General features: G+C 51.2%; 2 protein-coding genes across 2 annotated transcripts; both read left to right on the top strand.

Moving 5' to 3' along the window:
• Positions 1-4,476: 4,476 nt before the first annotated feature.
• CkaCkLH20_12234 (uncharacterized protein) lies at positions 4,477-4,683 on the top strand (the record flags this gene model as incomplete). The annotated part of the gene is made up of 1 exon (XM_038894947.1): positions 4,477-4,683. The coding sequence occupies one exon, from the start codon at positions 4,477-4,479 to the stop codon at positions 4,681-4,683; it is 207 nt and encodes a 68-aa protein (XP_038739731.1).
• A 120-nt stretch (positions 4,684-4,803) lies between these two features.
• On the top strand, positions 4,804-5,295 carry CkaCkLH20_12233 (uncharacterized protein; the record flags this gene model as incomplete). Its single annotated transcript, XM_038894946.1, has 1 exon — positions 4,804-5,295. The coding sequence occupies one exon, from the start codon at positions 4,804-4,806 to the stop codon at positions 5,293-5,295; it is 492 nt and encodes a 163-aa protein (XP_038739730.1).
• Between the last annotated feature and the right edge of the window lie 17,485 nt (positions 5,296-22,780).

Below are 22,780 nucleotides of genomic sequence, written 5' to 3'. Positions count from 1 at the left end.
GCAGCCACCCTTATAATCTGGTCATAGATATCTCTCCATACCCAACGAGTACACATTTAACATTCAATATTCAGAAAAGTTTCTTAATATTCGACGCACTCATGTTCCTCTTCGGCGGTGTGCTGATCCCAGATTTGCAGCACAGCGACTGAAGATGCGGTGGATCGGAGTGGAGGTGAGTAGAAACCTCTAGCTGGATGCCTGTGATATGATTAAAGGGTGCTATGGATTGCAAGTTAGGGAGCTTAAGCTGCCGTTTGGTCTATTGCGTGGCTTACGCTTTGCGCAGCTCTTGCATCTAGCAATAGACTAGGATCGGAGGGCTCACTACGTTTCTGGCGGAGAAGACGCTAGAAATGGTACATGGCGGATTGCTATTGGGATTTAGAAGTAAATTGGCTAAGAAATGGTGATGATTTAATGTCGGAAAAGAGTTGTTGTTTAGGACAGGGTGTTGTCTCCCGCCAACTCGGAACCTGTGGAAGAGCCAATGCCTGTATGGGCCGGTTTGAGAGTGCTTCCAACCAACAAGTACCGGCCACTTGGTCGAGTGGTTGAGTGGCCGTTTCCCCCGGTTGAAGTTTCCTGGGTCAGTTACAACCACCGTCGTTCGATCTCCCTCATGGCCATTCTTTTTTTTTTTTATACTTCGTTTTCCATTCCTCTTCTCTTTTCCACTAAAAGAAAACCTCATTTTCACTTTTTCGTGTTATTTTGTCCAAGAAACAAGGAAGTTGAAGGAATGTGCCTCAAGGGACAATTACAATGCACTGTTGGCTGAGTCGGGTAATCAGCCATCGCTCGTGATTTGGAGAGTATCCTTGTTAAATGCTTCCACAAGCCTCCTGGTAGGTATAAGGTAGGCAAGTGCCACCGACCAACCCACCGCCTATCCCGAAGTTGAGCCGGAAATCGAGACACCGCCACCTTTGGCAAGCAACTTCAGCAGGAGAAAGGTGCCGGTTACGTTGGAGGACGAGGTATGCGTTGTGCTCTTCGATTGGCCTTTGTCCTGTCTATTTTATTTTGTTGGGCCGAACAAAGCGCTGGGCCTCCATCTTGTCTTTTATCAGCACTACTGATATCGCCTTCGGTTCGTCGGCTTCCTTGCTGTCTCGTTGGCTGTCGACATCGTCGCTGACATTCATCCCGGCTACTACGTACATCACTTCAAAATTCTCTCGCCGCAATCTGTTCGACAGGTCGACAATATCGGCAACCATTGGATCTAGGACAGTCAAGCTCCGAAAATTCGTTCAACAACGACTGCGCCCTTGGCAGGTTTCCGATCACACCCATCTCTCGACCCCATCGTATCGGGTGAGTTTCCAAGTATACCTAGCATGCGTAGATATGCCTAACCGTGTATTTTCCACATCGACACTTCTTTCTTCTCAGCTATGGGACGACACGAGAGACCACCCACCCGTGGAGCCCATCTGGATCCGATCCCTGCTGCCATGGTCAAGTGCGGCCCACGAGCACACCGCACGCAAGTACAATTTGCCGCGCCGTCCCAATACAGGAGCCCTGCTTTTTCTGACCCCATTCGACATCTCGGCATGCCAAGCGAGTGAACATTTGAAACGAACTTCGTACGAATCATCCTCCGGTTTCACGCACATCCGTCGAGGCCTCTCATCTCGCTCTCTGGCAGCTAATGCCTCAGCACGCAACCGGCTTGTATCTTTGGGGGTGTTCCTCCCAGTTTGCGAGGCACACTTGTCGACGGCCTGGAAGGATAAGCATGGAAATTTCCAAATTCATGACGATGGGACCAGGCTTGCAGGTCGGAGATTCAACATTCGCCCATCGCAAAGCGTCAAAGGTTCCTCCCCACGGCTGAAATGGATTGAGACTTCGTCGAACTACTCCAGGGCTATGATGTGGCAATAGTGATGCATCAGCATTTAATCCCTTGGATGGAGTATTTGGAAACTGTTTAATTAACATCATTAGGATTCCATATTTATCTCTCGTTCCCCGGAACCCCGACGTTTTCGATCTCCCAGACTGCTGGAGCGCTGGAAGTCATTCAAGGCCGTCATAGGGACAACACGGCACCTGTATTCATTGCCATGGCTGCCCAAACCGAGCCACACGAGTCTGGAGACACCTTATCCGCCGTGGCTATTCACAAGCATAGGCACGACGTATGAAAGCGGAAGGCTACGCTTGGTACGGACATTTCAAGGACAGCGAGAGGACGCACTGAAAAAGCTTGTGTTCTAGCAGAAACGGTCAATGTGACAAAAACACAGAGACATCACCCGAAAACAATTACGATCGAAACCGACGCCGGAGGCTGGAAATCGGAGAATCATTTTCAGGCTCCAACGGCAAATGGAGCTTGGTTTGGGAGGAAGAATGCTGAGAAACTCTCTGATCATCTCTTCCGACCCACGGAATTTCAATGCGTACGGCCTGAGATCAGAAGGAGATCAAACTTCCCCAGAGCGTACCATCGAACGTGATGAGGGGGCGTAGCCACGAAAGTGATTCTGGCCAAAGCACGTCAGTATGTCGAAATGAGAAACTGAAGGGCCTTGATCTTAGCAGATACTCTTCAGTGCATATCGCCTGCAGATACCTCCAGACGAGAACGGATAATATGCTCGCTCGTTGCCCTGTCATTCCAAGTGGGTGCCTTCTCTGGCCGTTTGTTGCAGCGCCATCAATCACCCCCAGGGTACAACAGCACATAATATCGTTCCAATAGCAAACGTCGAAGAGTCGTCCGCTCTCTCGCAGACATTGCTCTCATTGCTCTTCGCAGTTGGTGCCTGAAGGTGGCCAGTATCAGAAATAATACCTGGAAGGAAGGTGTTGGATCATAAAGAGGCTACACTGCCACGGTCTGCATCGTCGGTAGCACTCCCATTATGGCCAGTGGCCTTTTGGACCCGCGACATTGCTCTATTTACAACGGCGAGCAGCCACGGACTCTCTACCCAAGAAGCAACGCCTCTGTTGAAAACCTGTCGGGACGGACCTCGTCCATGCTGAGGTTTAGCGGGACCAGCACTGCTCCGGTCCGGTGAATACCGGCTCCCATGCAGAACTCAAGGTTCCATCTGTCGTTGAGTTTGAGTTTCGCCATCACGCGCGAATCATGCAGCTTTCGTTTCTGGACACATGCCCACGCATGATTGGCGAGCAGGCGAGATCAGAATTGAGTTCAGACCCTTGAGTATCACGCGCGAGCTAGTTGTTGCGGTGGACGCAAGACAATGCCGATGCGTGGTCAGTTCACGGAGATGAGCCCGGGGGTATGAAACTGAGCGTGTGATATGCGATGTCATCGATCTACTGTGGGTCTGCAGCCTCTCAAACACTACACATACCCTTGGAAACTTTGGTTGATCCGTGAATACATTTGCCTGTGGGCCAAGGTGTTGAGAGCTGCCCCTCTCAGCTGCCAGTCCCCAAAACAACCAAGTAAGAAGCTGAACGAGGGGGAAGGGACTTGGGTATTGCGTCAGGAGAATTATTTACCGGAATTGAAAGCGAAAAAAACACAGCGACCAAGGAGAAGTTGTGGCCGAAATCTATGAAACCAAGTAATCCAGACCAAAACAGTTCTTCCAAAGAACTGAACGACATGAATTTGATTGTGAAAGTAGATGTATATGAGAAATAAGAGGTCTGGGTCAGGCAGGTATTGGAGAAGGTCATGGCCCCTGATTGAATGGAGCTGAGACCCGTGAATTACTCTTTGTTCAATGGTCGAACACTCAGGTCGCTTGCAAACAGTCACTTGTCATTGTTGACTTTGGACTTTTCCTTTGCTCTCCGTTTGAAAATAGACTTCATGTTTCACTTGGGGTTTGGGATCAACGGTACCATTGTTGGACACCATCAATGGCGACCTCAAAGCTCCGAATGTTACCTTCAGCAATCAGAGCCTGTCATATTTAAACATCTCATCTCGGAATGGCTTAAATGTCCTTCTCAGGTATCACCACGAGAGCTACTGGAATTCCATCGCGTTTGGATTTTACATATCGTTTCCAAGTGCAAAGTCGACCCTCTGTTCAGCCAAAAATGATCTTCGTCCCAGTCCCAGTCGGTTTGAGGCTTGGATTGCGGTTGCCCTCGCCGAGTATCAATCCACGGCGTGATTAAAAGCAGAAGCCCTTCTTATTCATTATCTTACAAGAACTTCGCCATTGACCGACAGCAAGTGAGATGTCCCCCTACGCATGTCTGTTCTTTTCAGCAGTCCAGGATTCGCTTACCAGCCGGCAGTCGGGCAATTGGATCAGGCGCTCGGACCCGAAAGGTGGGCCCATTCGCGAGCGGTGAAAATTGACAGCGGCAGAATCGGCACGTTTGTTGTCACAGCGGCATTCAACTTTCCTCCCTTTCGTCCTCCATCGACCAACAGCGACTTCGCCCAGGCGCCACTTCGAAACCGACCATTTGCAGCGACGGCCATACCGACCTACCTGAACGATGGCTTCCTCGGACTTCGAGATGCCCTCGTCCTCTACCGCACCATACGGCACAATCCTCACTTGGCGCCGCAAGAAGGCCAGGCGCCGCCGCCGCACGACCGCGGAGCCTGCTCTTTCAGATTTGGACGAGTTCGAGTTCCGAGTTGCGTTTTCGAGCACAGAGATTCGATGGGTCACGGAAAGCGAGGCCCAGCTGGCGGCGCCCGATACAGTCTTTGGCTTCTAGGACGCTGTTGGAGACCGGGCCCGCCATGCTCGGAAAGAGCGCCAACCGATCCGTATACGCAGCGCGTCACCCCGATGGACGCGCGATGGGCTCCTTCGATTGACCTACAAAGCCGACGTCCTGGGCCTTCGCCAACCCGTGGCCTTCGATCATTTGGATTTGAGTGGACCGCTGACGACAGCGTTCTGGGCTGGAGTTGAGGCCAGCGCTGGCCTCAACCCAACCGAGTACCTCGCGAGACTCAAGTACCTTGCCGTGGCACGAAAGCAACAACTCGAGATGAAGAAGCAGACGGCCGCAGACCGTTCACAAGAGACTACCTTCGAAAAGCCTCCCGAGATTGGCGAACGAACCCTCAAGGTGGAACAGGAGATGCGCAAGACATGGCAGTCGGGTAACGCGTCGATCATCGAAGCGCTACCTCACCCGGATACGTTGGTCAAGGCGGAGGATGCCGTGAAGGTAGAGGCAGACAGGGATGTGGAAGTCAAGAGCGAGAGGGACGAGAAGGTTGTAAGCGAGAAGGAACATGAACCCGAGGCTCGATTCATGAAGCGCACAGCGCCACCGGACCTGCCATTTCGGCGCTCAAAGCGGTTACGACGCGAGTGAACGAGAAATGCTTTGCAACAGGTATGTCTCCAGTGGTTGTCAAGGATTTGGCTTTACGTCTTGTTGTGTTTTTGAGCTAACCTCCAGCCAGGTGCCGAAACAGTGTAAGAGATTTACACCTCTTTGGGTTTCGATTCGACGAAGTGGCTAGCTTGGACAGAAAGAAAGGCAAACAGGAAGACCTACCCGAAAGGTCTTCGACGTTGGACACGCCCATTTGGTATGAAAGATGGCCGATATCGCGTCATCACTACAGCGAGGAATGCACTCGGAAGGGCTGTCAATACAGAAGGCTGCTCTTGGTTGAGCTACATCGAGATGAAGACACTTTGCTCGGAGTTCGGCACAGCTGGCCATGCGCTATCGTGTATTATCTTTGTCTCCCTAGCTACGTGCTTCCTACGAGTCCATACATACTGCCGAAGTCATTGTTTTCGACTAATCTGCTATCATTACGCGGAAACCCTCCACTATTAACGGAGACGGGAACGATGAAAGGCTCACGCAAGCCACGGAACGCACAAAGAACGCCGCGAACCTGCAGCGCATCTCCGTGGTTGACCGAGTCATGCACAAAGACCTTGTTCTCAATCTAGACAGTAACTGTCGCTGCTTGGAGTCCTCCGAGAACCAGCGGTGTTCGAGGTAGAGAAATATGCTGATGCAAGCTTTGAGAGGTCGAGGTAACGTTGTGGCATCACTGTGACTGAGCTTTCGTCACCTTGTCATGTCGATCGGGGTGAATGGTGCCTAGAGGTCAGATGAAGCTGAAATGGAAACCGCTGTACGTTCTCTTCTTCCCCCTCCTATGCCTCAGTTCGATCACCACGAGCTTCCCAGACCTCTTCCTTCCCCCTGTCATTCACTCAGTGGCCAACACTGGGGGTGCCTGAGACTCACACAGCTCTCCGAACCAAACTATCCATGATCACTCGGAACACCTCAAGCCAAAAGGTAAGAACAATCCGCACCTGTCTGGCTGATTCTGTCGGAGGGAACCTGATTGACCAGACAACATCAACGAGTACGGTTGGCCGCGGATAGCGGCGCTCCTCGGACAGTCGAACATGTATTCTTGTTCTGTTTCATTGCGTGACGTGGAACACCTCTGAACACAGACGGACTTTGAAGTCAGGTCATGATTCCATCCCCTCGAACGTAGTGCTTCTGAATGTTGATGCATAATGAGAGGGGCGGATATCGGACTCGCAAGCGGTGAAGAGAACGATGCAGGTGTGAATCGTCCTGCCGACTTCGGCTGATACTTTGGAGTGAATGTGTAGTTTTTGGAGGCCAAGCAGTCGAAGACAAGACCGTCGAAGTCCCTCGGTGATAGCATGGTATCTTGGCGCGTGATCCTAGCTATTGGGCTTCATTGATCTCGTGATGCCTTGGCAAGACGCGGTTGTGGGCAAGTACACAAGATGGTGGCCATGTCCTTCGTTCTTCTTTGGATTCGATGCTCACATCGGGGGAAGCAAACATCCAGGTCTCTCATTGTCTAGAGACAGGTTAGAAGGCAATCTGTATCGCAATATAGAGACTCGCGGCACTTAAGATGGAAGAGACGTCTTGCTGAAAGTAGTCCAGTCTTGAGGACGGAACATGACGCGCCCTCGAAGATGGACCCTCTGAACAGCGTTGTCGTGAGAGGAAGTGCAAGGAGGCGTTTTAGAACCAGCCGCGCCAGTCCACACATTGGAACAGGTGGAAATCGCATTCTCGTGGTCCTTGAGCTCGCTTCAGCAGAGGAAACATGTCGCCGTGTTCATAGCTTGATGTGCTCAGTCCGCCAGGGCGTTCGAAACTTCTTGACCCGCGGCATAATGGGCACGTGATGGCGCGGTGCATGACTCCCCCGCGCAGCTCGAGTGTCGGTGACTCAGTGTTTGGAGTAGATGATCGGCGTGCCTGTGTGGCTGGCGATGCTCTCGTTGAAGGGGTAGCGACGATGACGGCGGTCTCTTCGATTGACCGACAATCCGAAGTGCAGTGAAAGTCGAATGATGAGTTGGATGAAAGCGTGGAAGATGTGGCGCCTGCTTTTAGATAGAAGCAATTGGAGGGATGCGGCTTCGAGCGACTCGAAGATCTCGTGGACGAGGGATGACGCTGTGTCGTGGGTCCTGGAATTTGGCGACAACTAGAGAGATGAGATTGTGGGTAGGCGATTTCCACCTCACTTGCTCCTCTGGACCTGGGAAAATCAATATTAGCGTGAAAAGAGACATTGGGAGAGACGGTCTGGGGTCATGCAATGGTGATTTGATTGTCCTGTTGGGTTCAAGCTTCGTCGTTCGTCCACACGAAGCCGGGAGACAGCTAAATCGGAAATGGTGTCAGTTGGAGCGTTGCTCGATCGGATGGATCTGATACTGAGATTTTCTTGTGCTACATGCTGCCCAAAGGCGCAACCTGTTGTAGAAGGTTGACGGAGCATCATCTTTGTTCCATGATGGGGTTGAATTCGGCCTGCTTACCTAAGGAGTACCTGAGGCATCTACCTGGCTCTGAAGTTGCCCAGGCGACCATGTCATCGTGTCCTTAGCCTTGGACGGCAGGACCACACGCATTTTCTCTGGTGCAGCTTCCTCTCAATTCAGGTATGGGTGCAACCAAGAGATGTTCCAGACATGATAAACTTGCCTTGAGGGCTTCTGTCTGGGCTTGACAAAGAAAACTGGGCGCAATTAAATATACTTGTCTTTCCCCGACGCCTCTTTTCTTCTGGAGGCCCTCGGGGTCAAGGATCACGTGGGAACGATTCTGGAATAATGACTTGTCTCCTCCTCAAAGTCGGGCTGGATGGAAGTCTCGTAGAGATTGTCATGATGACCGACAGACAATACATATTCCGAAAAACGCAATTGCAACAATGAGGAGTGAGACACAGGACGTGATACCAAAGCAAGAAAAAGGTGGCTGCATAATAAAATGAAAGAAGACCAAAAAAAAAGGAACCAGCCAGACTCGAACAGGAGCCCCAAGATCAGTGACCGTCCGGAGGGCATCACGTCAGGTCCTTACGCTTCAAAGTCTACAACCATTCGGCTATCTGGCTGGTTCGTGGAAGACAAGACCGCAATACTTGCCTATGAAGGCCTGCACTCTGCCGTTCCGTGCGCTAGTCTCAAAAAAGCCTCGTCACACGTCGAGACAAAGAAGAGCGCAAATCGCCATCCTCAGGCAACTTCAACATCGCTGCCGCCTGGAATGGGTACCAAGAATTAAAGGTTACTTCAATGAGGTGAGTATGTACCTCCCAGCTTCCCCGCTAGCCGTTTGCCATGGTTTCTGACACAGACAATATGAAGTTCCCTTGTCTCCGGAGGTTCTCTCCAGACAAGTCACGAACGGGAAGATCTTCCGGATTTTAAGATTTCTCCAGGGAATTCGCACGTCGAATCATTCTTCAGACACAATATCTCTGTGTCTTGCACAAATTCGACCGAATCTGCAGATCCGAAATGCTGAACCCCAGCCACAGTCGATGCTGCATTCGATCAGGACGTGGGTGTCAAGGAGCCGTCCCGCCGTCCTAACCCTCGGAAGCGCCGATCTAGCGACGTATCTTTTGACGTAAGTCTGCTGTCATTTCCTGTCGCCCGCGAGCTGTCTAACACTGTAGATTGCCTTCACCATAGTCACACGTCAGACTCTCAGCCGCGGCTTTTTCAACATCCCTGCTCCCCGGAAGTCGACGTTCGTCCTACCCGGGACCACCACCTCAAGACCGGAACATCCTGCGACAGGCACAGCCTCATTCCTCCTCTTCCTTCTCTACCTTCTGCAGTCGTCATGGTACGGCACATGATACGATATCGACCATCCGAAAACAAGGTTAGGGACCTCCGATTCGATGTGTGGGGTTGGAGAGGCGAGGGAGAATGGCGTCTGGTTCGACTTAGTTGTCCCGACTTTCCCAGACATTGTTCACGTCTCCAGGCTCTACTACGCTTGTTCATCTGTGCGTCAAAGTGCAAGAGTACTTCTGATGGAAGAAGACGCGATGAAGGGAGATTGGGGAAGCCCGCTCTTTAAATTTACGCTATCAGCGTGCACCAATGCTGAAATCCTGACAGATAATGGAGGTGCGAGACTTTCTCTCCCTGTTTCTGACGTCTTCCTACGAGGATATGCTCGCTGATACTGTTCCAGAAGCCGTTGACTACGAGGGACTGGCTATTTTCCACGAAGAGGGCGGGCACCACTTGGTCCGCTAATGCAAAACAAATGCCGGCTGCGCATCGGAGAGACACGGGATTTCGAGGCGGGAGTCGGAGACACAAACCGGGCCCGCATGTTTTATGATGGTGGGTGGGGGGCTGGTCTGCCAGAGCCGGCCACGGAGTCTACGTCGAGGAGCAAGGAGAGTCTGGTGAGGAACCCTAACTGATACGGGGCAGATACGTGTCTCTTGTGCAGCTGACCGTCAAGGAGGCAATGGACGTGGAGCCGCCCTACCCAGCCTGAACAGGTGTTGTCGCGAGACCATCCCGCAGTCTCGAGCGAAATGATATCAAGCGAGGTGGACAGTACTTGAATTGATGAGACTTGGATTGACGGGTCATAGAGTGCAAAGGGGCTTTCTGCTGCAATTTTCGAACTGCCTCTCTCGCCGGGGAGAGCAGAATGAGAGAATTCTCAAACTGAAACCCACAGAGAAGAGATGGCTCAACTTACCGTTATTGACTTGACTCTGCAGTCCGAGCATGTACATGGCTGGCAACATGGAAAGATCGACTGACGAGGGGTTTGAACAGCATCTGAGAAATATGAATCACGGCGTCAGTTGTTGGTGTTTCGGAGGATTCCACGATGAATTTGGGTCTCAAAAACTGAAGATTGCCGAGAAACATTTTTGACAATCATGATCAACTCTATAAGGTTCGAATCACCATGAAAGGATCCTTTTTTTGCGGAAGAAGATCACTCTTTATCGGTCAAATATTTGGTTCACAGTGACTTTATATTAAGAGCTTCGTCACAGCCAACAAACATCTGCAAGGCCCGGGTTGGAAAGGTTGTTCCTTCACCCCGAAGTCACCAGAACACTTTTGGCTTCAGGGGCGTAGGGGACAGGTTCGTAGGATAGCAGGTTCTGATTCTGACTCATTCAAAGCACTATTATATGCGGCGCGAACTGATACGAGGGAGGCTCTGGTAATAAGGTGATTCAGGCAATAGGTAGCAATGAAGTCAACATGATGAGGCAGACGTTCCATGCGGAGTACACGGAGATGAGCCCTTTAGGATCCGCCGAAATCGACTCGAAGAAGCTGGAAAAGATGAAATACGATCAAGACTGAGGAGATAGTGATAGAACATCGTTGAGCGGCTTTGACTCGAGATGAAACCGAGTGACTTGACCGGCTCCCGATCCGCTCGGGTGGGGCTCGCACGGCTCCGGACGATGCCGGGGCCCTGTTTACGCGGCGAATTGGCCGGGATGGTCTTTGGTCTCGAATTCTCATTAAACATGCAATGCCAAACTTTGTGCATAAATTGAATTGTTCTTTAGTGTAAAATCTGGACTATTATCTCTTTGTCTGGCTGCTGCGGCTCGATGCTCCGTCGATTCCTCTTTCGCTGCATCCCGTGTGCGGCGATCCTCAATCGAAAGAACAAACACAGGTCGGGATGAAATAATGAAATAATGAAACGACCTCAAATAGTGTTGCATAATTCTTTTGATCGAGAGTACTAGCTATAAGTATGCCTAGCTGCTGGAAAACATGAACTCCACAGAAGTTGTTCAGTAGGTTGATTCTTGGCTCACCCAGTGCATCTCGTTGTACTCGAAATCTATCGGACTTTCAGCGCGCCACATGGCCTCCTTGACCGTTTGCCTGAGTCTGCGTAGCCCTCTTTTGTGTATCATGACGATGGCCTTTACCTGATTCTGGTTGATGAATGTTTTTGAAGATCGTGGAATTGGTGGTCGGACTATCGGTTGAGGCTTCTGCTTCTGTTTGCGTGGCCGTAGGTTGTATCGTGACATTCTCGATAAGGGACTTGGCCGCGTATTTGTTCAATTGAATTCAGAATTCAGCTCCTTTTTCACGAAACCAAGCGGTCGAGTTGACGCTGCCGATGAATGCTGATGGGATTGAGGCAGGACTTACGACAGCGAGATATGATTTAAATATTTATAAAAGTCATCAGCAGGTACTTCATGCTCATGAACAGTCCATTGTTTCCGTAGTTCGGAAGCAGATGATTCTCAAATAACCAAGTATTGTCTGGAGTTCGGCGAAAGACATAGGCCCAGATGTGGCCGGTTGGTACTATGGAATAAAGTGACGGGACGTTGTTTTCTTTGTCGGTTGACTCTTTGAGACACCATAAACAATTCATTGTTATCAAGACACTCATCAGTTGAAGTGATGAAGAGAATCAAAGTCATTGTCACACGAACAAAGCATTGTTTCATTCCCGGTGGCAATCATCTGGCCAGAGTCGAAGCACAAAGGTTGTCTTTGATGTTTTTCGCGACGCCCGGGACAACTGCGCTTTAGGCTTCTGGATGAGATTGGCTCTCTTGACCCGCGAACACTACTTTCAACTTATCCTGTGGGCCATCGAACCTCGTCGAGGTAGGAAGGCTACCTCATCATGAATTCTCCAGAGTCCAAGAATAGGCTTATTGCCTGAATGCCCTTGTAGCACAGTCAGCTCTACGTAGACGAAGAACAAGTCATGGGTTAAGCCGAATCAGTAAGACAGACTTTTTGGGCGATTTCAGAGTATTCAGCAGCAATGCACGCTTACTGAATTTGTTTTATAAAAGGACTCGAATGAAACGTGCCAGACTAACCTTGCTTGTCATTGTCAACTCAAACAGCATTATCGCTTCACTTCGTTGCATATCCCAGGCACAAAATCGTCCCCGCTGGTATCGGAACTGCCAGAGTGAACGAAGGGTCAGATTTCCAATCATTCCAAAGCAACCTTGCTAAGACAAGGAATCAATACCAGCCTGTGCTCTGTGTTGACAAAGCGAAAGTGTCTTCCCGGTAGTGACGCCCAGGAAATGAGATCGAATGTATTCAGACGCAGCTGCAAGGATGTAAATTCGTCGTGCAAGTGCACTGAAGCTTCGCCACGTGGTTGACACCTTCCTTAGCATGGTGACACGACGCCTTTGGCGGTTCTGCAACAGGTTTGCTGAGGTATCCCTCCCGTAGCCGAAAGTCTCAGTCCAATTCGGAATCCCTGACTATCAGTGACAGTGATCCAGAAGTGCCATGGGGTTCCATAACGAGCATCCGTTCTGGTGGAAGATTCCTGTCCCGGTATGGCGCCGACCTTGCATCAATCAGACCGTTGTTCGTACCCAGCAAACACGCAACAGCTATCCCCTAAGGAAGCACCTAGTTGTTATGCTCGTCCTGGCTACAAACATTATCCCTTATTCTCTACCTATCAAGAGGAACTAAGGCGTAAGAAACGTGGCTGAGAACTTATCGGTCGAGGTCGCCGCTATGGCTTTCTGCCTCTAGCTGTTGTCGGGATACAGTTAGGGGAGATACGTAAGTGGTATGCGGTCTCAATGATGATCCCAAGGACGTCTGAAGGCGAATGGAGTGTATCAGGACCAATGTCTGCGGGTGACAGGGGTAGATGTGTGGCAGAGTGGTGCCGCAAAGAGGGTCCAGGTGAAAGCAATAGCCGTGTCACCAAGTAAACGTTCTTGTAAGCCTCAAGTCTCCTCTTGACTAGAGATTTTGCACCATGGTTCGGTGTTTTCGAGTGCCCGTTCAGAGTTTGGTTGTGGTTTTGGATGATTGAGTTGACGACACCGGCGCAAAAGCTTGGCTCGACTGTGTGTTTGGTTTGACAAGAGGGAACCAAGAATAACAGAGAAACGAAAGACAAAGTCTTCAAAGCCCCATCCGCCTCATCGACTCAGCAGCAGAGTGCGACCTGACCAAATGCTTAGGACCCTCCTGCCCCGTCTATTGACTAGGTACAAAAAGCATCAGGACCGGACCCTGGAAATCTGTCCAACCACGTTTTAACGAAAACCACACGTTGCTTAGGCCTTTCGGGCCATAGGTGAGATCTTTGAGAACTGTTGGTCATTAAACATGAGAAAGGTAGGGACAACGGCGCGGTCCTGCCGACTGGTGTCTGTCCAAATACAGCCATTATATGTGTCTCGGGCCCCGAAACCATCACATACGACCATACCCACTGGAGAACTCGGGATCCCGTCCGCTCTCCCATAGATAAGCCAGGGAGGGCCGGATTAGTAGTTGGGTCGGTGACGACCAGCGAATACCTGGTGTTGTATGTTTTTTGCTGCCTTGTTTTTGCTTCATAACGTAGGTAGCGTAGGTACGATGTGACGTAACAGATTCGAAACCCGTGATTTTTCAATTGCAAATCCCCCACGTCTCTGCGCACAGCCACGTTCTCTACTCACTAATTAACAGGTGCCTTTTTATAGATAATAAAGTCTGTTAAAGAGACTGCCTGTCGTATCTACCTTGGTGGAATAGCTAACTACTTAGCGCTGCAACTCCCCCAGAAAGTGAGCAGTGGGACTTTTAGTTGCTAGGTCATCCCGGCCCCACTCCTTCCGGTTCGGCACGGACCGTGTGGGGCCGATCTCAGCACCCGCCGGGGCAATTATGATCTCCACTAGGAGCAGTGGTTTCAGCAAATGAAAATGCATTGTCAAAGGATGACATTCGTAGAGATGTATTTGATTAGATGTAGCAAGCAATGGTCATGAACACACAATGCTCTAGAGCTGAGTCCGCGCCTGAGCTTCTTTGATACACTCCGATTGGTCATCACCATCAAAAGTCCTCCGCCTCGGTCGATCCGCAAGTCTCACCAGCTAAAGCCGGATATGTCGAGCTGGAATATCTAAGCTTTCGGACTTCATTGAGTTTCAGCTCTGATAAGAGTGCCACATAAATAGCACGTCGACATTTCATTGAGCGGACACATGTTCAGTCCGCTGTCACTCCACAAAGTAAGGAACCGCCCGACTAGGTCAGCGTGGCGGGCTCTGCCTGGAGTCCAGATGTCCGAGAGAAGGCTAAAGATGCGGATCTGGGTCTTTGAACCCTTGCCGAGAAGGAGTTCAAATCGTCTAGCAATCCCTCATCTGCCCTTCTTAGCCGATCCGAGACCTCGCTGTGGCCTGCCCTAATGCCTGGCATTGCTCAAGGACGTGAAGTGTCTACAGGACGTCAGGTTGGCCCCACAAGATGTCTAACAGATCCGGACAAGCTTCCTCAGGCACTTGTATTGGCTGTAACATCGACTGAGAAGCATGGCGACAGATTGGTAGTTCGATCGGGAAAATTGCCGACTATCTTTTACAAGGTGATACGAGATGGGGAAGAAGTATGGCCTGGAACATGTCTTGAATATTTCTCCTCGGCGACATGTTCTACGTTATGAAGAGATAAGTCCTGTCAGACTTCAGGTGCCTTCATCCTACCCGAACAGCCTATGTATCATGTCGGGTAATTTCATTTGCGAGCCTAGAGGACAGTCAAAGTTCTCAACAGTTTGGATACCATGACGGCCAACAGCTCACTCGGATCGAGACACTGACACTCAAATTGGGGTCAGCTTCCCCCCACCTGGTTCGTTCCTTTATGAACAGGAGGCTGTATCTGATTTGTCATTTATCCCACGTACGCCGGAGCGGAACATCCGCAGGTTGGAACTCCCACTTTTCGGGCCCCTGTAGCGTTCTTTTGTCTCCTCGAGATTCTCTAGGCCTTCGATCTGCGGAATATGATATTAGAGCAGAAAGGTTATTTGAGAAGAGCAAGTAATATAAATCTGGCATCGTAAATTTTGGGCGCGGCATTTTGTTTGGTTTGGAAACTCGTATTTTGGAGACTTGTCTATGCTACATTGCTCGAGACGATGGAGGGCGGTGGAATAGATACGTACTGCCAACAAAGGCTACCAGAGATTTCAGAACAAAGGAAACGTGATGACAAAGGAGGGGAAGCTTCGTGACGAAAGAAACGCCACGACAAAGCAAAATAATGCCAAAATAACAAGCTTGCAGACATTTTGGCAGCACGCCTGCCTCTTTGTGTCATCTAAATGACACGACAAATCCTCGACCTTCCGTTGCTGCACGTTTGGCGGCTTTGCAAAATTTGCTCGTACAGTACCTTCCTCCCAAGACATTGGAAACCAGGCAGCGAAAGACTACTGCCGAAGCTTCCAAGCAGATGGTCACGATCTGTTTCCTTCATCCTACGTGAGTCTTAGTTTTATTCCCCCGGACCACGCAACCGTCACTGCTCTTGTCACCACGGCGGAATCTCTAGCGAAGAAATCCTCGGCAACCCCCCGGAATCACTCCGAAGGCATCGTCTCGCCGAATATTCGCGTTGCTTGTTCCGTCCATGGCCCGAATCAATACTGACTCTGTGTAGAAGTGCCGCGCTCGGCAGAAAGTTCCCGCCCATTGGCATCGTTGGCCGCCGATTTGCTCCCTCGCTCCCGGGTTGCTTGAGCACGATACCATGGCCAATGTCGGGTTTGTCTAGCAATAACTGCCCTCTTCTACCCACATTATGAGCCAGCTGGTCTATTCGTCGAACTTTGCGAATGTCAGTACTACTTTTGCCTCCAACATGCTCTCCTCCGACAGATTGCTTGACCGCCGCTGAACCAAGAACTAACATTTGTGGGCACAGGAACGCCTCCCCCAAACCATCTCTTCCGAGCCTTACTCACCGAATATCGCACCACTCGACCTTTCCGACGGGCTGTGCACCCTCATTGTCCAGGGCTAGTTTCGAACTACGAAAACCTGATTCCAGGTCCTCTGTCTACCGCGAATGCCTTCGAGAGATCTCGAGCGTGGCCACATGCTTGAGCATTGTGCCTCAATCTTTCATATCCATTACGAAGATTGAAGTCAGTTTTCCACAATCAGCATTACCATGGCTTTCCATTCAAACACATCACGGCATAGTCTGGCCAGCCATACGTCGATGTGCGACAGTGACGGGCATGTCGTAATCTACGACTGGCGATGGCCAGGAACTGCGTTTCCGAGCAATTCAGAATCCGACAAAAAGACCACGCCGTCAACGTCACGGCGAAAGAGAACAGGAAGATCGTTTTTGGCATTGTTGCCGGGGGGATATCTGGCTTACTGCGAATGTCAAACCACTCATGTCACTTGGCGAAGGAAGGTCAGCATCGTGGGCAATGTTATGCCTCCCGAGAGACCCGGCTTCCAACTCGACGAAGCGACTAGAAACACGTGAAGGAGCTTCTGGTTCCATAGTTCGGACACAACCCAATGATCCACGTACCTTAAATCGAACACGGGACGCATACCACGTTGTCTATCAGCTTGGACAGCGTTTGAAACACATTTATTCATTACTCTACCACCAACTGAGTCCGCTGTCGATCTACGTGAAGTACTACGCCTGAGCGTTCTACATGGAGCGAACATCGCAGGAGGATTCCGTTGAGCACGACGGGTCGGGGTTATTGACTCCGTCATAGCCTAGGAAGACTGGTTTTTGCGCGCTTGTCAAAGCCACCAGTCTTTACCACAGACTTGATGAACGCTTGAGACTTCAAGGGGACGAGAGCTCGCTGCCTGGTGTAGCCATTACGGGAAAGCCTGAGTCAAGCGTGGTATGGAGATTTTCGTGTTCGTACTCGAGCTGAATGCTCCCCAACCTCGAGTTCTCCGGTCAGGAACCACAGATGTGTACCTTCGTCTTCGCAACCTATCCTGAATCTCGGAAACGCGTTTTCACTGCTACCTACCGGCCGCGATCGATGCCTTCTCCCTCGTGTCTACGCCCCAACTGCGCTGCTTCAACAACGATCATGGCGTGTTCTCCAGGTACCGCGTTGTTGGTTCCCTTCTTCCTACACTGTCTCCAGGCACATGGGCTAATTTGTCGTCTTCCAGCGTCTCCTTGACCCAAGCCTGAGAACCAGATAATTCCCGCACGACTCTCTCGACAATCTCCGAATGACCACGGTCTGTGTACCTCGCTGAGGTCTTCTTCAGATGCAGAATGGAACGGCTGAAGAAGCCGACCACGTCTCCACTGAGCGGCGGCTCACGGCTTCATTGACACAAGGTGGATAGGCACATCCAACTCCAGGAGCTGGTTTCGGCCGGCCATCTACCTCAACTCCAAGCCTCTCTACCCCTCTTTGCCCGGTAAAGGTCTTTGGAGTAGTCTAGCGGTACGAGGCGGCTTCAGAATCGCGCGACCCAGATGATCCAGCACGTCCAACTCGGTCCCAACCCTGCGCGAGATGCGACGCCCGGCTAGCAAACTCTACTGCGACGTCACCGTCAGATATCAGGTCCTTGACGGTCACGCATCACGCCACTCAACATCGTTTCCACGCGAGCATCACAATGGTCAAAGCTGCAAACCCGAGCGCCGCTTCCAGGTTCTTCCAACACATTGGGCTATACCTAAAGGTTGATCATACCGAGATCCACGTCATCGAAGCAGCAGTCAAGGATTTTGACGGGGCCAGAGCAGTGGTTGTACATATGAAGCAAGCCGTGACCAGTGGGGCCTCCACTTTTACCAGGTTCATCATACAAACGAGTAAATACCTCATATGTTTTATTTCTGGCAAAGCGAGACAGAAAGCCCCAGACGTCCGAGATACCGTGATTCCTGTACCGCGAAGGCCTGCTGGAGAAGAAACACCCCACGGCCAGTTAGAAAGGAGAAACACCCTCAGAAGATCCCCAAATAACGAAACGGAAGGTATTGTGCTTGGTACGTGGCCATAAGAAGGGCGCCCAGACTGAGAAATCTCGATTCGCTCCAATTAAGCAGACTTCGCAAGAACCAACAGTCTCAGTGTGACCATACAGACTTGCCGCTGAGATAAGTCCGCGACCCAGAAGGTCGACCAGCCAGCTACAACCTCTCTTGTTGGTGGCGGACTTCACAACTAGGGGACCTGTTGGAAACCGTGGTTAAGCGCGAATATTGTGACACGATGGGTCGGCATCTCCTTCGACCGCAAGCGAGACGGGAACTCATCGCAATAAGCCGTGGTGCCAGCCGACACCGAACCCACTAGCTTCTTGCTGCGTCTGAGGTCCTTCCCAATTCTTTGGCCTCATTCTCTTGTGCCCACCTGATTTAGTCGCGGAGCTCTCGGAACCAGCTTGCAGCCTCCAGGTGTAAGGAGATGACGCAGTTACAAGTGATGATTCTGAAGCAGCGGAGACTTTTGATCTTTCCAGTAGAGCCAAAAACAGGAACCCAGTAAGCATTCTGAAATAGCGTTGATGCTGTTGCCGTCACCAGCCAATCCGTCAGGAGGCAAGCGTTCCTTTTCTCATTCGATGGCAGCCAATACCACCGATGCCTTCCTGATGCCAAGTTCAGCCTCAACTCTGACCTTTCGGGCTTCCGCAACGCGGGGCGATTCGTACCTCGTCCTCGGCATCCTTCTGTCGAGAAAAAGACTATTCTTTTGGGGGCTGCACACAGCGAGGCTTAATACTTCGACTTCCAGCTGAGCGCGCATGATCTCTGTTCGATCACTTTGGAGCCGCCTGAAGTCCACGATGGGAATTGCATCATCCAATCTCACGATAGCCATATGGAAAACTCTCGACCGCCTCGACTGGTTGCGTTATGGGATCGGCCTCGTTCTCGTTGGGATATGACATCGTCGGTTGTGGCGATGCTCAATGTGTGTGGGCGATCGTAGTCATTGGCATCTCAAAGACCAGATTTCTCTGTATGATCGAGCTCGATTGTGCCGGAAAGTCTAATTGACTTGGGATTCGGGCTGCTTCATTTTCCGGATTGGCGAGTGGAATGGTATGTCAATCAGCTGAGAAGTGGTGTTCGAGCCGCCGATGATGCTACCACTCAAGGATTTGATGCTGAAGAGCGGCATGGTGATATCTCAGGCGCGTCAAGTTTGATGTAGTTATGCATAGCGGAGTGAGGTTCTGGAAGTGTTTTGGGTGCGTGGATTGTTTCGATGGTGCTTAGGCGCGCATGGATGGTTGTACAACGTCATCAAGGACTTCGCTGGCGAGTGGAAGAAGCTGCAGTCCGGGGAATCTTCTTGGCGTGGGAGCAGAGAACGAGAGCGACATATGACGACAGCGAGCAAGTCGGCGAGAGAACACGGCTCGAGGGACTGCACCGAGGACTAATGGTGGAGGTAATCGTCTTCCCATCATTGTCAGTGTCGAAATCATTCTTTGCATATCATCCGCCGCGGTCTTCGTATCGTCCTCGACATTGTCCTCCGGATCATCCTCAGCATAATCCTCGGCGTCATCTCTGGATTGGCACCGTCTCCGGCTCGGCAACGGCTTTGGAAAGGTCTTCGGCAACGTCTTCGGCCATGTCTTTGGCAATGTCTTCGGGACTTTTGTCGGAGGACGATGAGAAACAGAATGACGGAAGAGGGTGAAGTATTCGAGGGAAAGGGCGAGACGCGGGATGGAGCAGCATTTGGGCTCAGTGTCTATTTCCAACATTAGCAGTGCACTGTACAAGATCGAAGGCGCATTTCCGACATACGGCGGACATTGGGCAGTCGATCTGGCGCAGATGAAGCCTTAATTTGGACTAAGACACTGCTCCGGAGAAGGACGACCAAGACCAGCTGTTCCCCCAGTTTCTTTTCGGTATTGTTGCACTCTTGTGAGGCGAAATTGGCGTGGAACCGGGGCTCAGGTGTGTTTGTTTTCTTGATCTGATTTGCTTGAGTGTTGTGCGTGGATGTGGTCTCGTAGCAGAACTGACATCGCGGCCTCCGTCGTACTGGGTATCATTTTCGCCTTCTGGGGAATCTCCCGCGTGTCCGACTGCTCTGGCGCCATTCCGTTTGTCGACAACAGTTTTGTTTGCTTGTAAACACGCGTTGGTTCGATCGTTCGTCGCAGGCAGGGGTCATGGGATCGGGATGAATTGAGATGGCGCTGGTGATATTCGTCCTTTCGAAGCCGCGCCCACTCGACCATTAGTCGCAGACAGATATCGCGCAGCGAAATACAGAATGGGTGGTCGGATTCGACCGGGATGCACCTTTGTGAACTCGTGTTGGTTCAATTGCTTTGCTGGGGGACTCGAATGGATTGATTTCGCGAGATACATGATCGCCTTTGGTTGGCAGGCACCGCGCTGATCAGTTTGTCTCTGTGATCGCGATTCGGTTCCATGGTTGCGTCGTAGGGTATGAAAAAGACAAATTGCCAAGCGTAGGTCGTCGACAGGCCCCGTGAAGCTGTGTTGATTCCCGATTGGAGTGGAATGCAGTAGAATCCGATGTTTGACTGCAGTCGGTTCGTCTCTGCCGTGAGAGTATTCGTTGGCTTGCGTGCTTGGCTGCTGGACGTGAATTCTTTCTGATGGATGCAAACATCTGAATGTACGGATCTTGGATTCTGGTACAGATACATGGTGGTGCCTGATCGGGAGCAATCTGGTCAGAGGCGAAAAGCTCGCAGTTATTTGCGATGACGAGCTTCCTGACATGACAAAAGCTCGCTTATCTCCGATACGTCCGACGAGACACTGAACTTGCTTTCGTAAGCGTTTTCAGCAGGTCCATCCGACTGTCGGAGTATCTGACCCCTGCCCTGTGCTTCAGTGCTCCGACCTGATCCAGCCACTGACGTGACCAGCAGGCCATGACCGTGGCGCTCGTTCCCGCGACATCCCCGCACCCAATGGCTACGCACCCTCCGCAACTGGAAGCCTGGGCGGCTTGAAGACGGCATGATTTAAAACTTGCTCCGTCGGCCACCTGGTGTTTGCACTCTGTCCACCTGCGTCATAACATGAGCAATTTTACACTGACTTGGTCCGCAGAAAGGATCCCGGTCGCGCCTTTGCGTTGCATTCAGTGCGCCCAATGATCAGCGTCCTCAAGGCCCAAGGGGGCAGGTAGGCGTGGGGTCGGTGGATCATGCTGTGGCTGCAGGCGGCTCGAGATGTCGACAGTTTCGTCGCCATCTCAGGGAAGGACAGGCATGAACCAAACGCCTCACCTCGCGGTCCAGTGAGTATCAAACCACTTGATCGTGCTTTCAGACTCGCCAAACACTTTTTCTCTTCACATTCTATGGCACTCAGTGCGAAGTAAATATGATACATGACAGTGGTTAACCATTTCTTTCTCGATATCTCTTTCCCGTTGCCATTCATCCAAGCAACCCACGAAAGTGTTCAAATCTTCGCTACGTCCAAGATGTTCAGTACCACACCACCCGAGACACTCATGCTCTTGCTTTCCACCCACATTCACCCAGCCCTACTCGCTGAACGCCCGGAGGCGCGAGCCTTCTCCACACTGCAGCTGAATGCGGACCGTCCACCGAGAATTCGAGAACAGAATAGTCGTTCTCCTCATCGAACCATGCAACAGTGTCCGTGTGTCATCCGCTAGCTGGCGTCAGGCAGAAAGGAGCTGGAACATACCTAGACGGCAAGATCTCGAGACTTTCTGTGGCTCGCGCAGCTTCGCAATACCACTTCTGGTCTACGTGGCCCTAGTGCAGTTCAACTGACGTCGCCATCCCTATAGCACGCTCCAAAGCCCTGCTTGACCCCGTCGGAGGACTCTTTGAGGAAGTTGAGCCACGCAAAGATTTCTGAGAACGACGTGATAATCTATTCAAATGGTTGGTGGACTCAAGTTCTACCGGACCAAGGTCGTGGTCGTGTGCCCCCCATGAAAATTGATCTTTGCTCGGAGCCTTCCTTTCCTGGGGCACTTACCTATCGAAGTTCAGCATCTGCAGTCAACGGCAGAGGTTTGGATTGCCTGGTGAAGCTTGCGAAGCTTACAATGAGCTCAAGGGACTTTGTCCCTCCTTCGACCGATAGAGCTGCGAAGAAACTCACGAAGGTTCGATCTTCGTGGTGTCCGGCTTGATCTAGCCGACGTGCTGCAGGGTTCCCATTTCGATGGACAAGTAATTTTTCCCGGGATCCCTGTCAATCGCTTTTTCTGGCAACTGCGCGAAGACGAAGACGACGCAAGGGATAAAACGAGTTGTCCGAAGCCCTTGGGTTAGCTTCCATCCCAGAAATAGTGACAAGAGTCGAAAATAGAAGAGTTCTGGTGTTGACTGTTCGTGTACCTAGTGTTTAATGTGATGGGTTGATGCGATGAATGTGGGAAGCGGGATGCCATGCAGCCTTCAGAGCTGTCCCGGTCCGTGTCAAATTTCCGGCCCAGGCCCAAGCGGGGGTGGTTGGTAAGGCACTGCCACAACAGCCACAGGGCCGAATGCCTTAGCGAATAAAGAGAAGGTTCGTGCCGGTTCATTTGATGTCGCTGGACTTTGCTTCAGGCGGAGGACCTGGTAGCTCAAGACAATTGCATAGATAGAGCTTATGGCGCGGAGGAAGGGTTGCCTTGCATCAAGGACGTACGGAATCTTGCTTACTGTCACAGACCGGGTTTTTGAGGCTGTGACGTTAGGTACCTAGGTAAGGTAGTGTTGGTTTCA

The sequence above is a fragment of the Colletotrichum karsti genome (assembly GCF_011947395.1).
Source record: "Colletotrichum karsti strain CkLH20 chromosome Unknown Scaffold56, whole genome shotgun sequence".
NCBI classification, from domain to species: domain Eukaryota; kingdom Fungi; phylum Ascomycota; class Sordariomycetes; order Glomerellales; family Glomerellaceae; genus Colletotrichum; species Colletotrichum karsti.
This window is presented reverse-complemented; position numbering and strand designations above follow the sequence as displayed.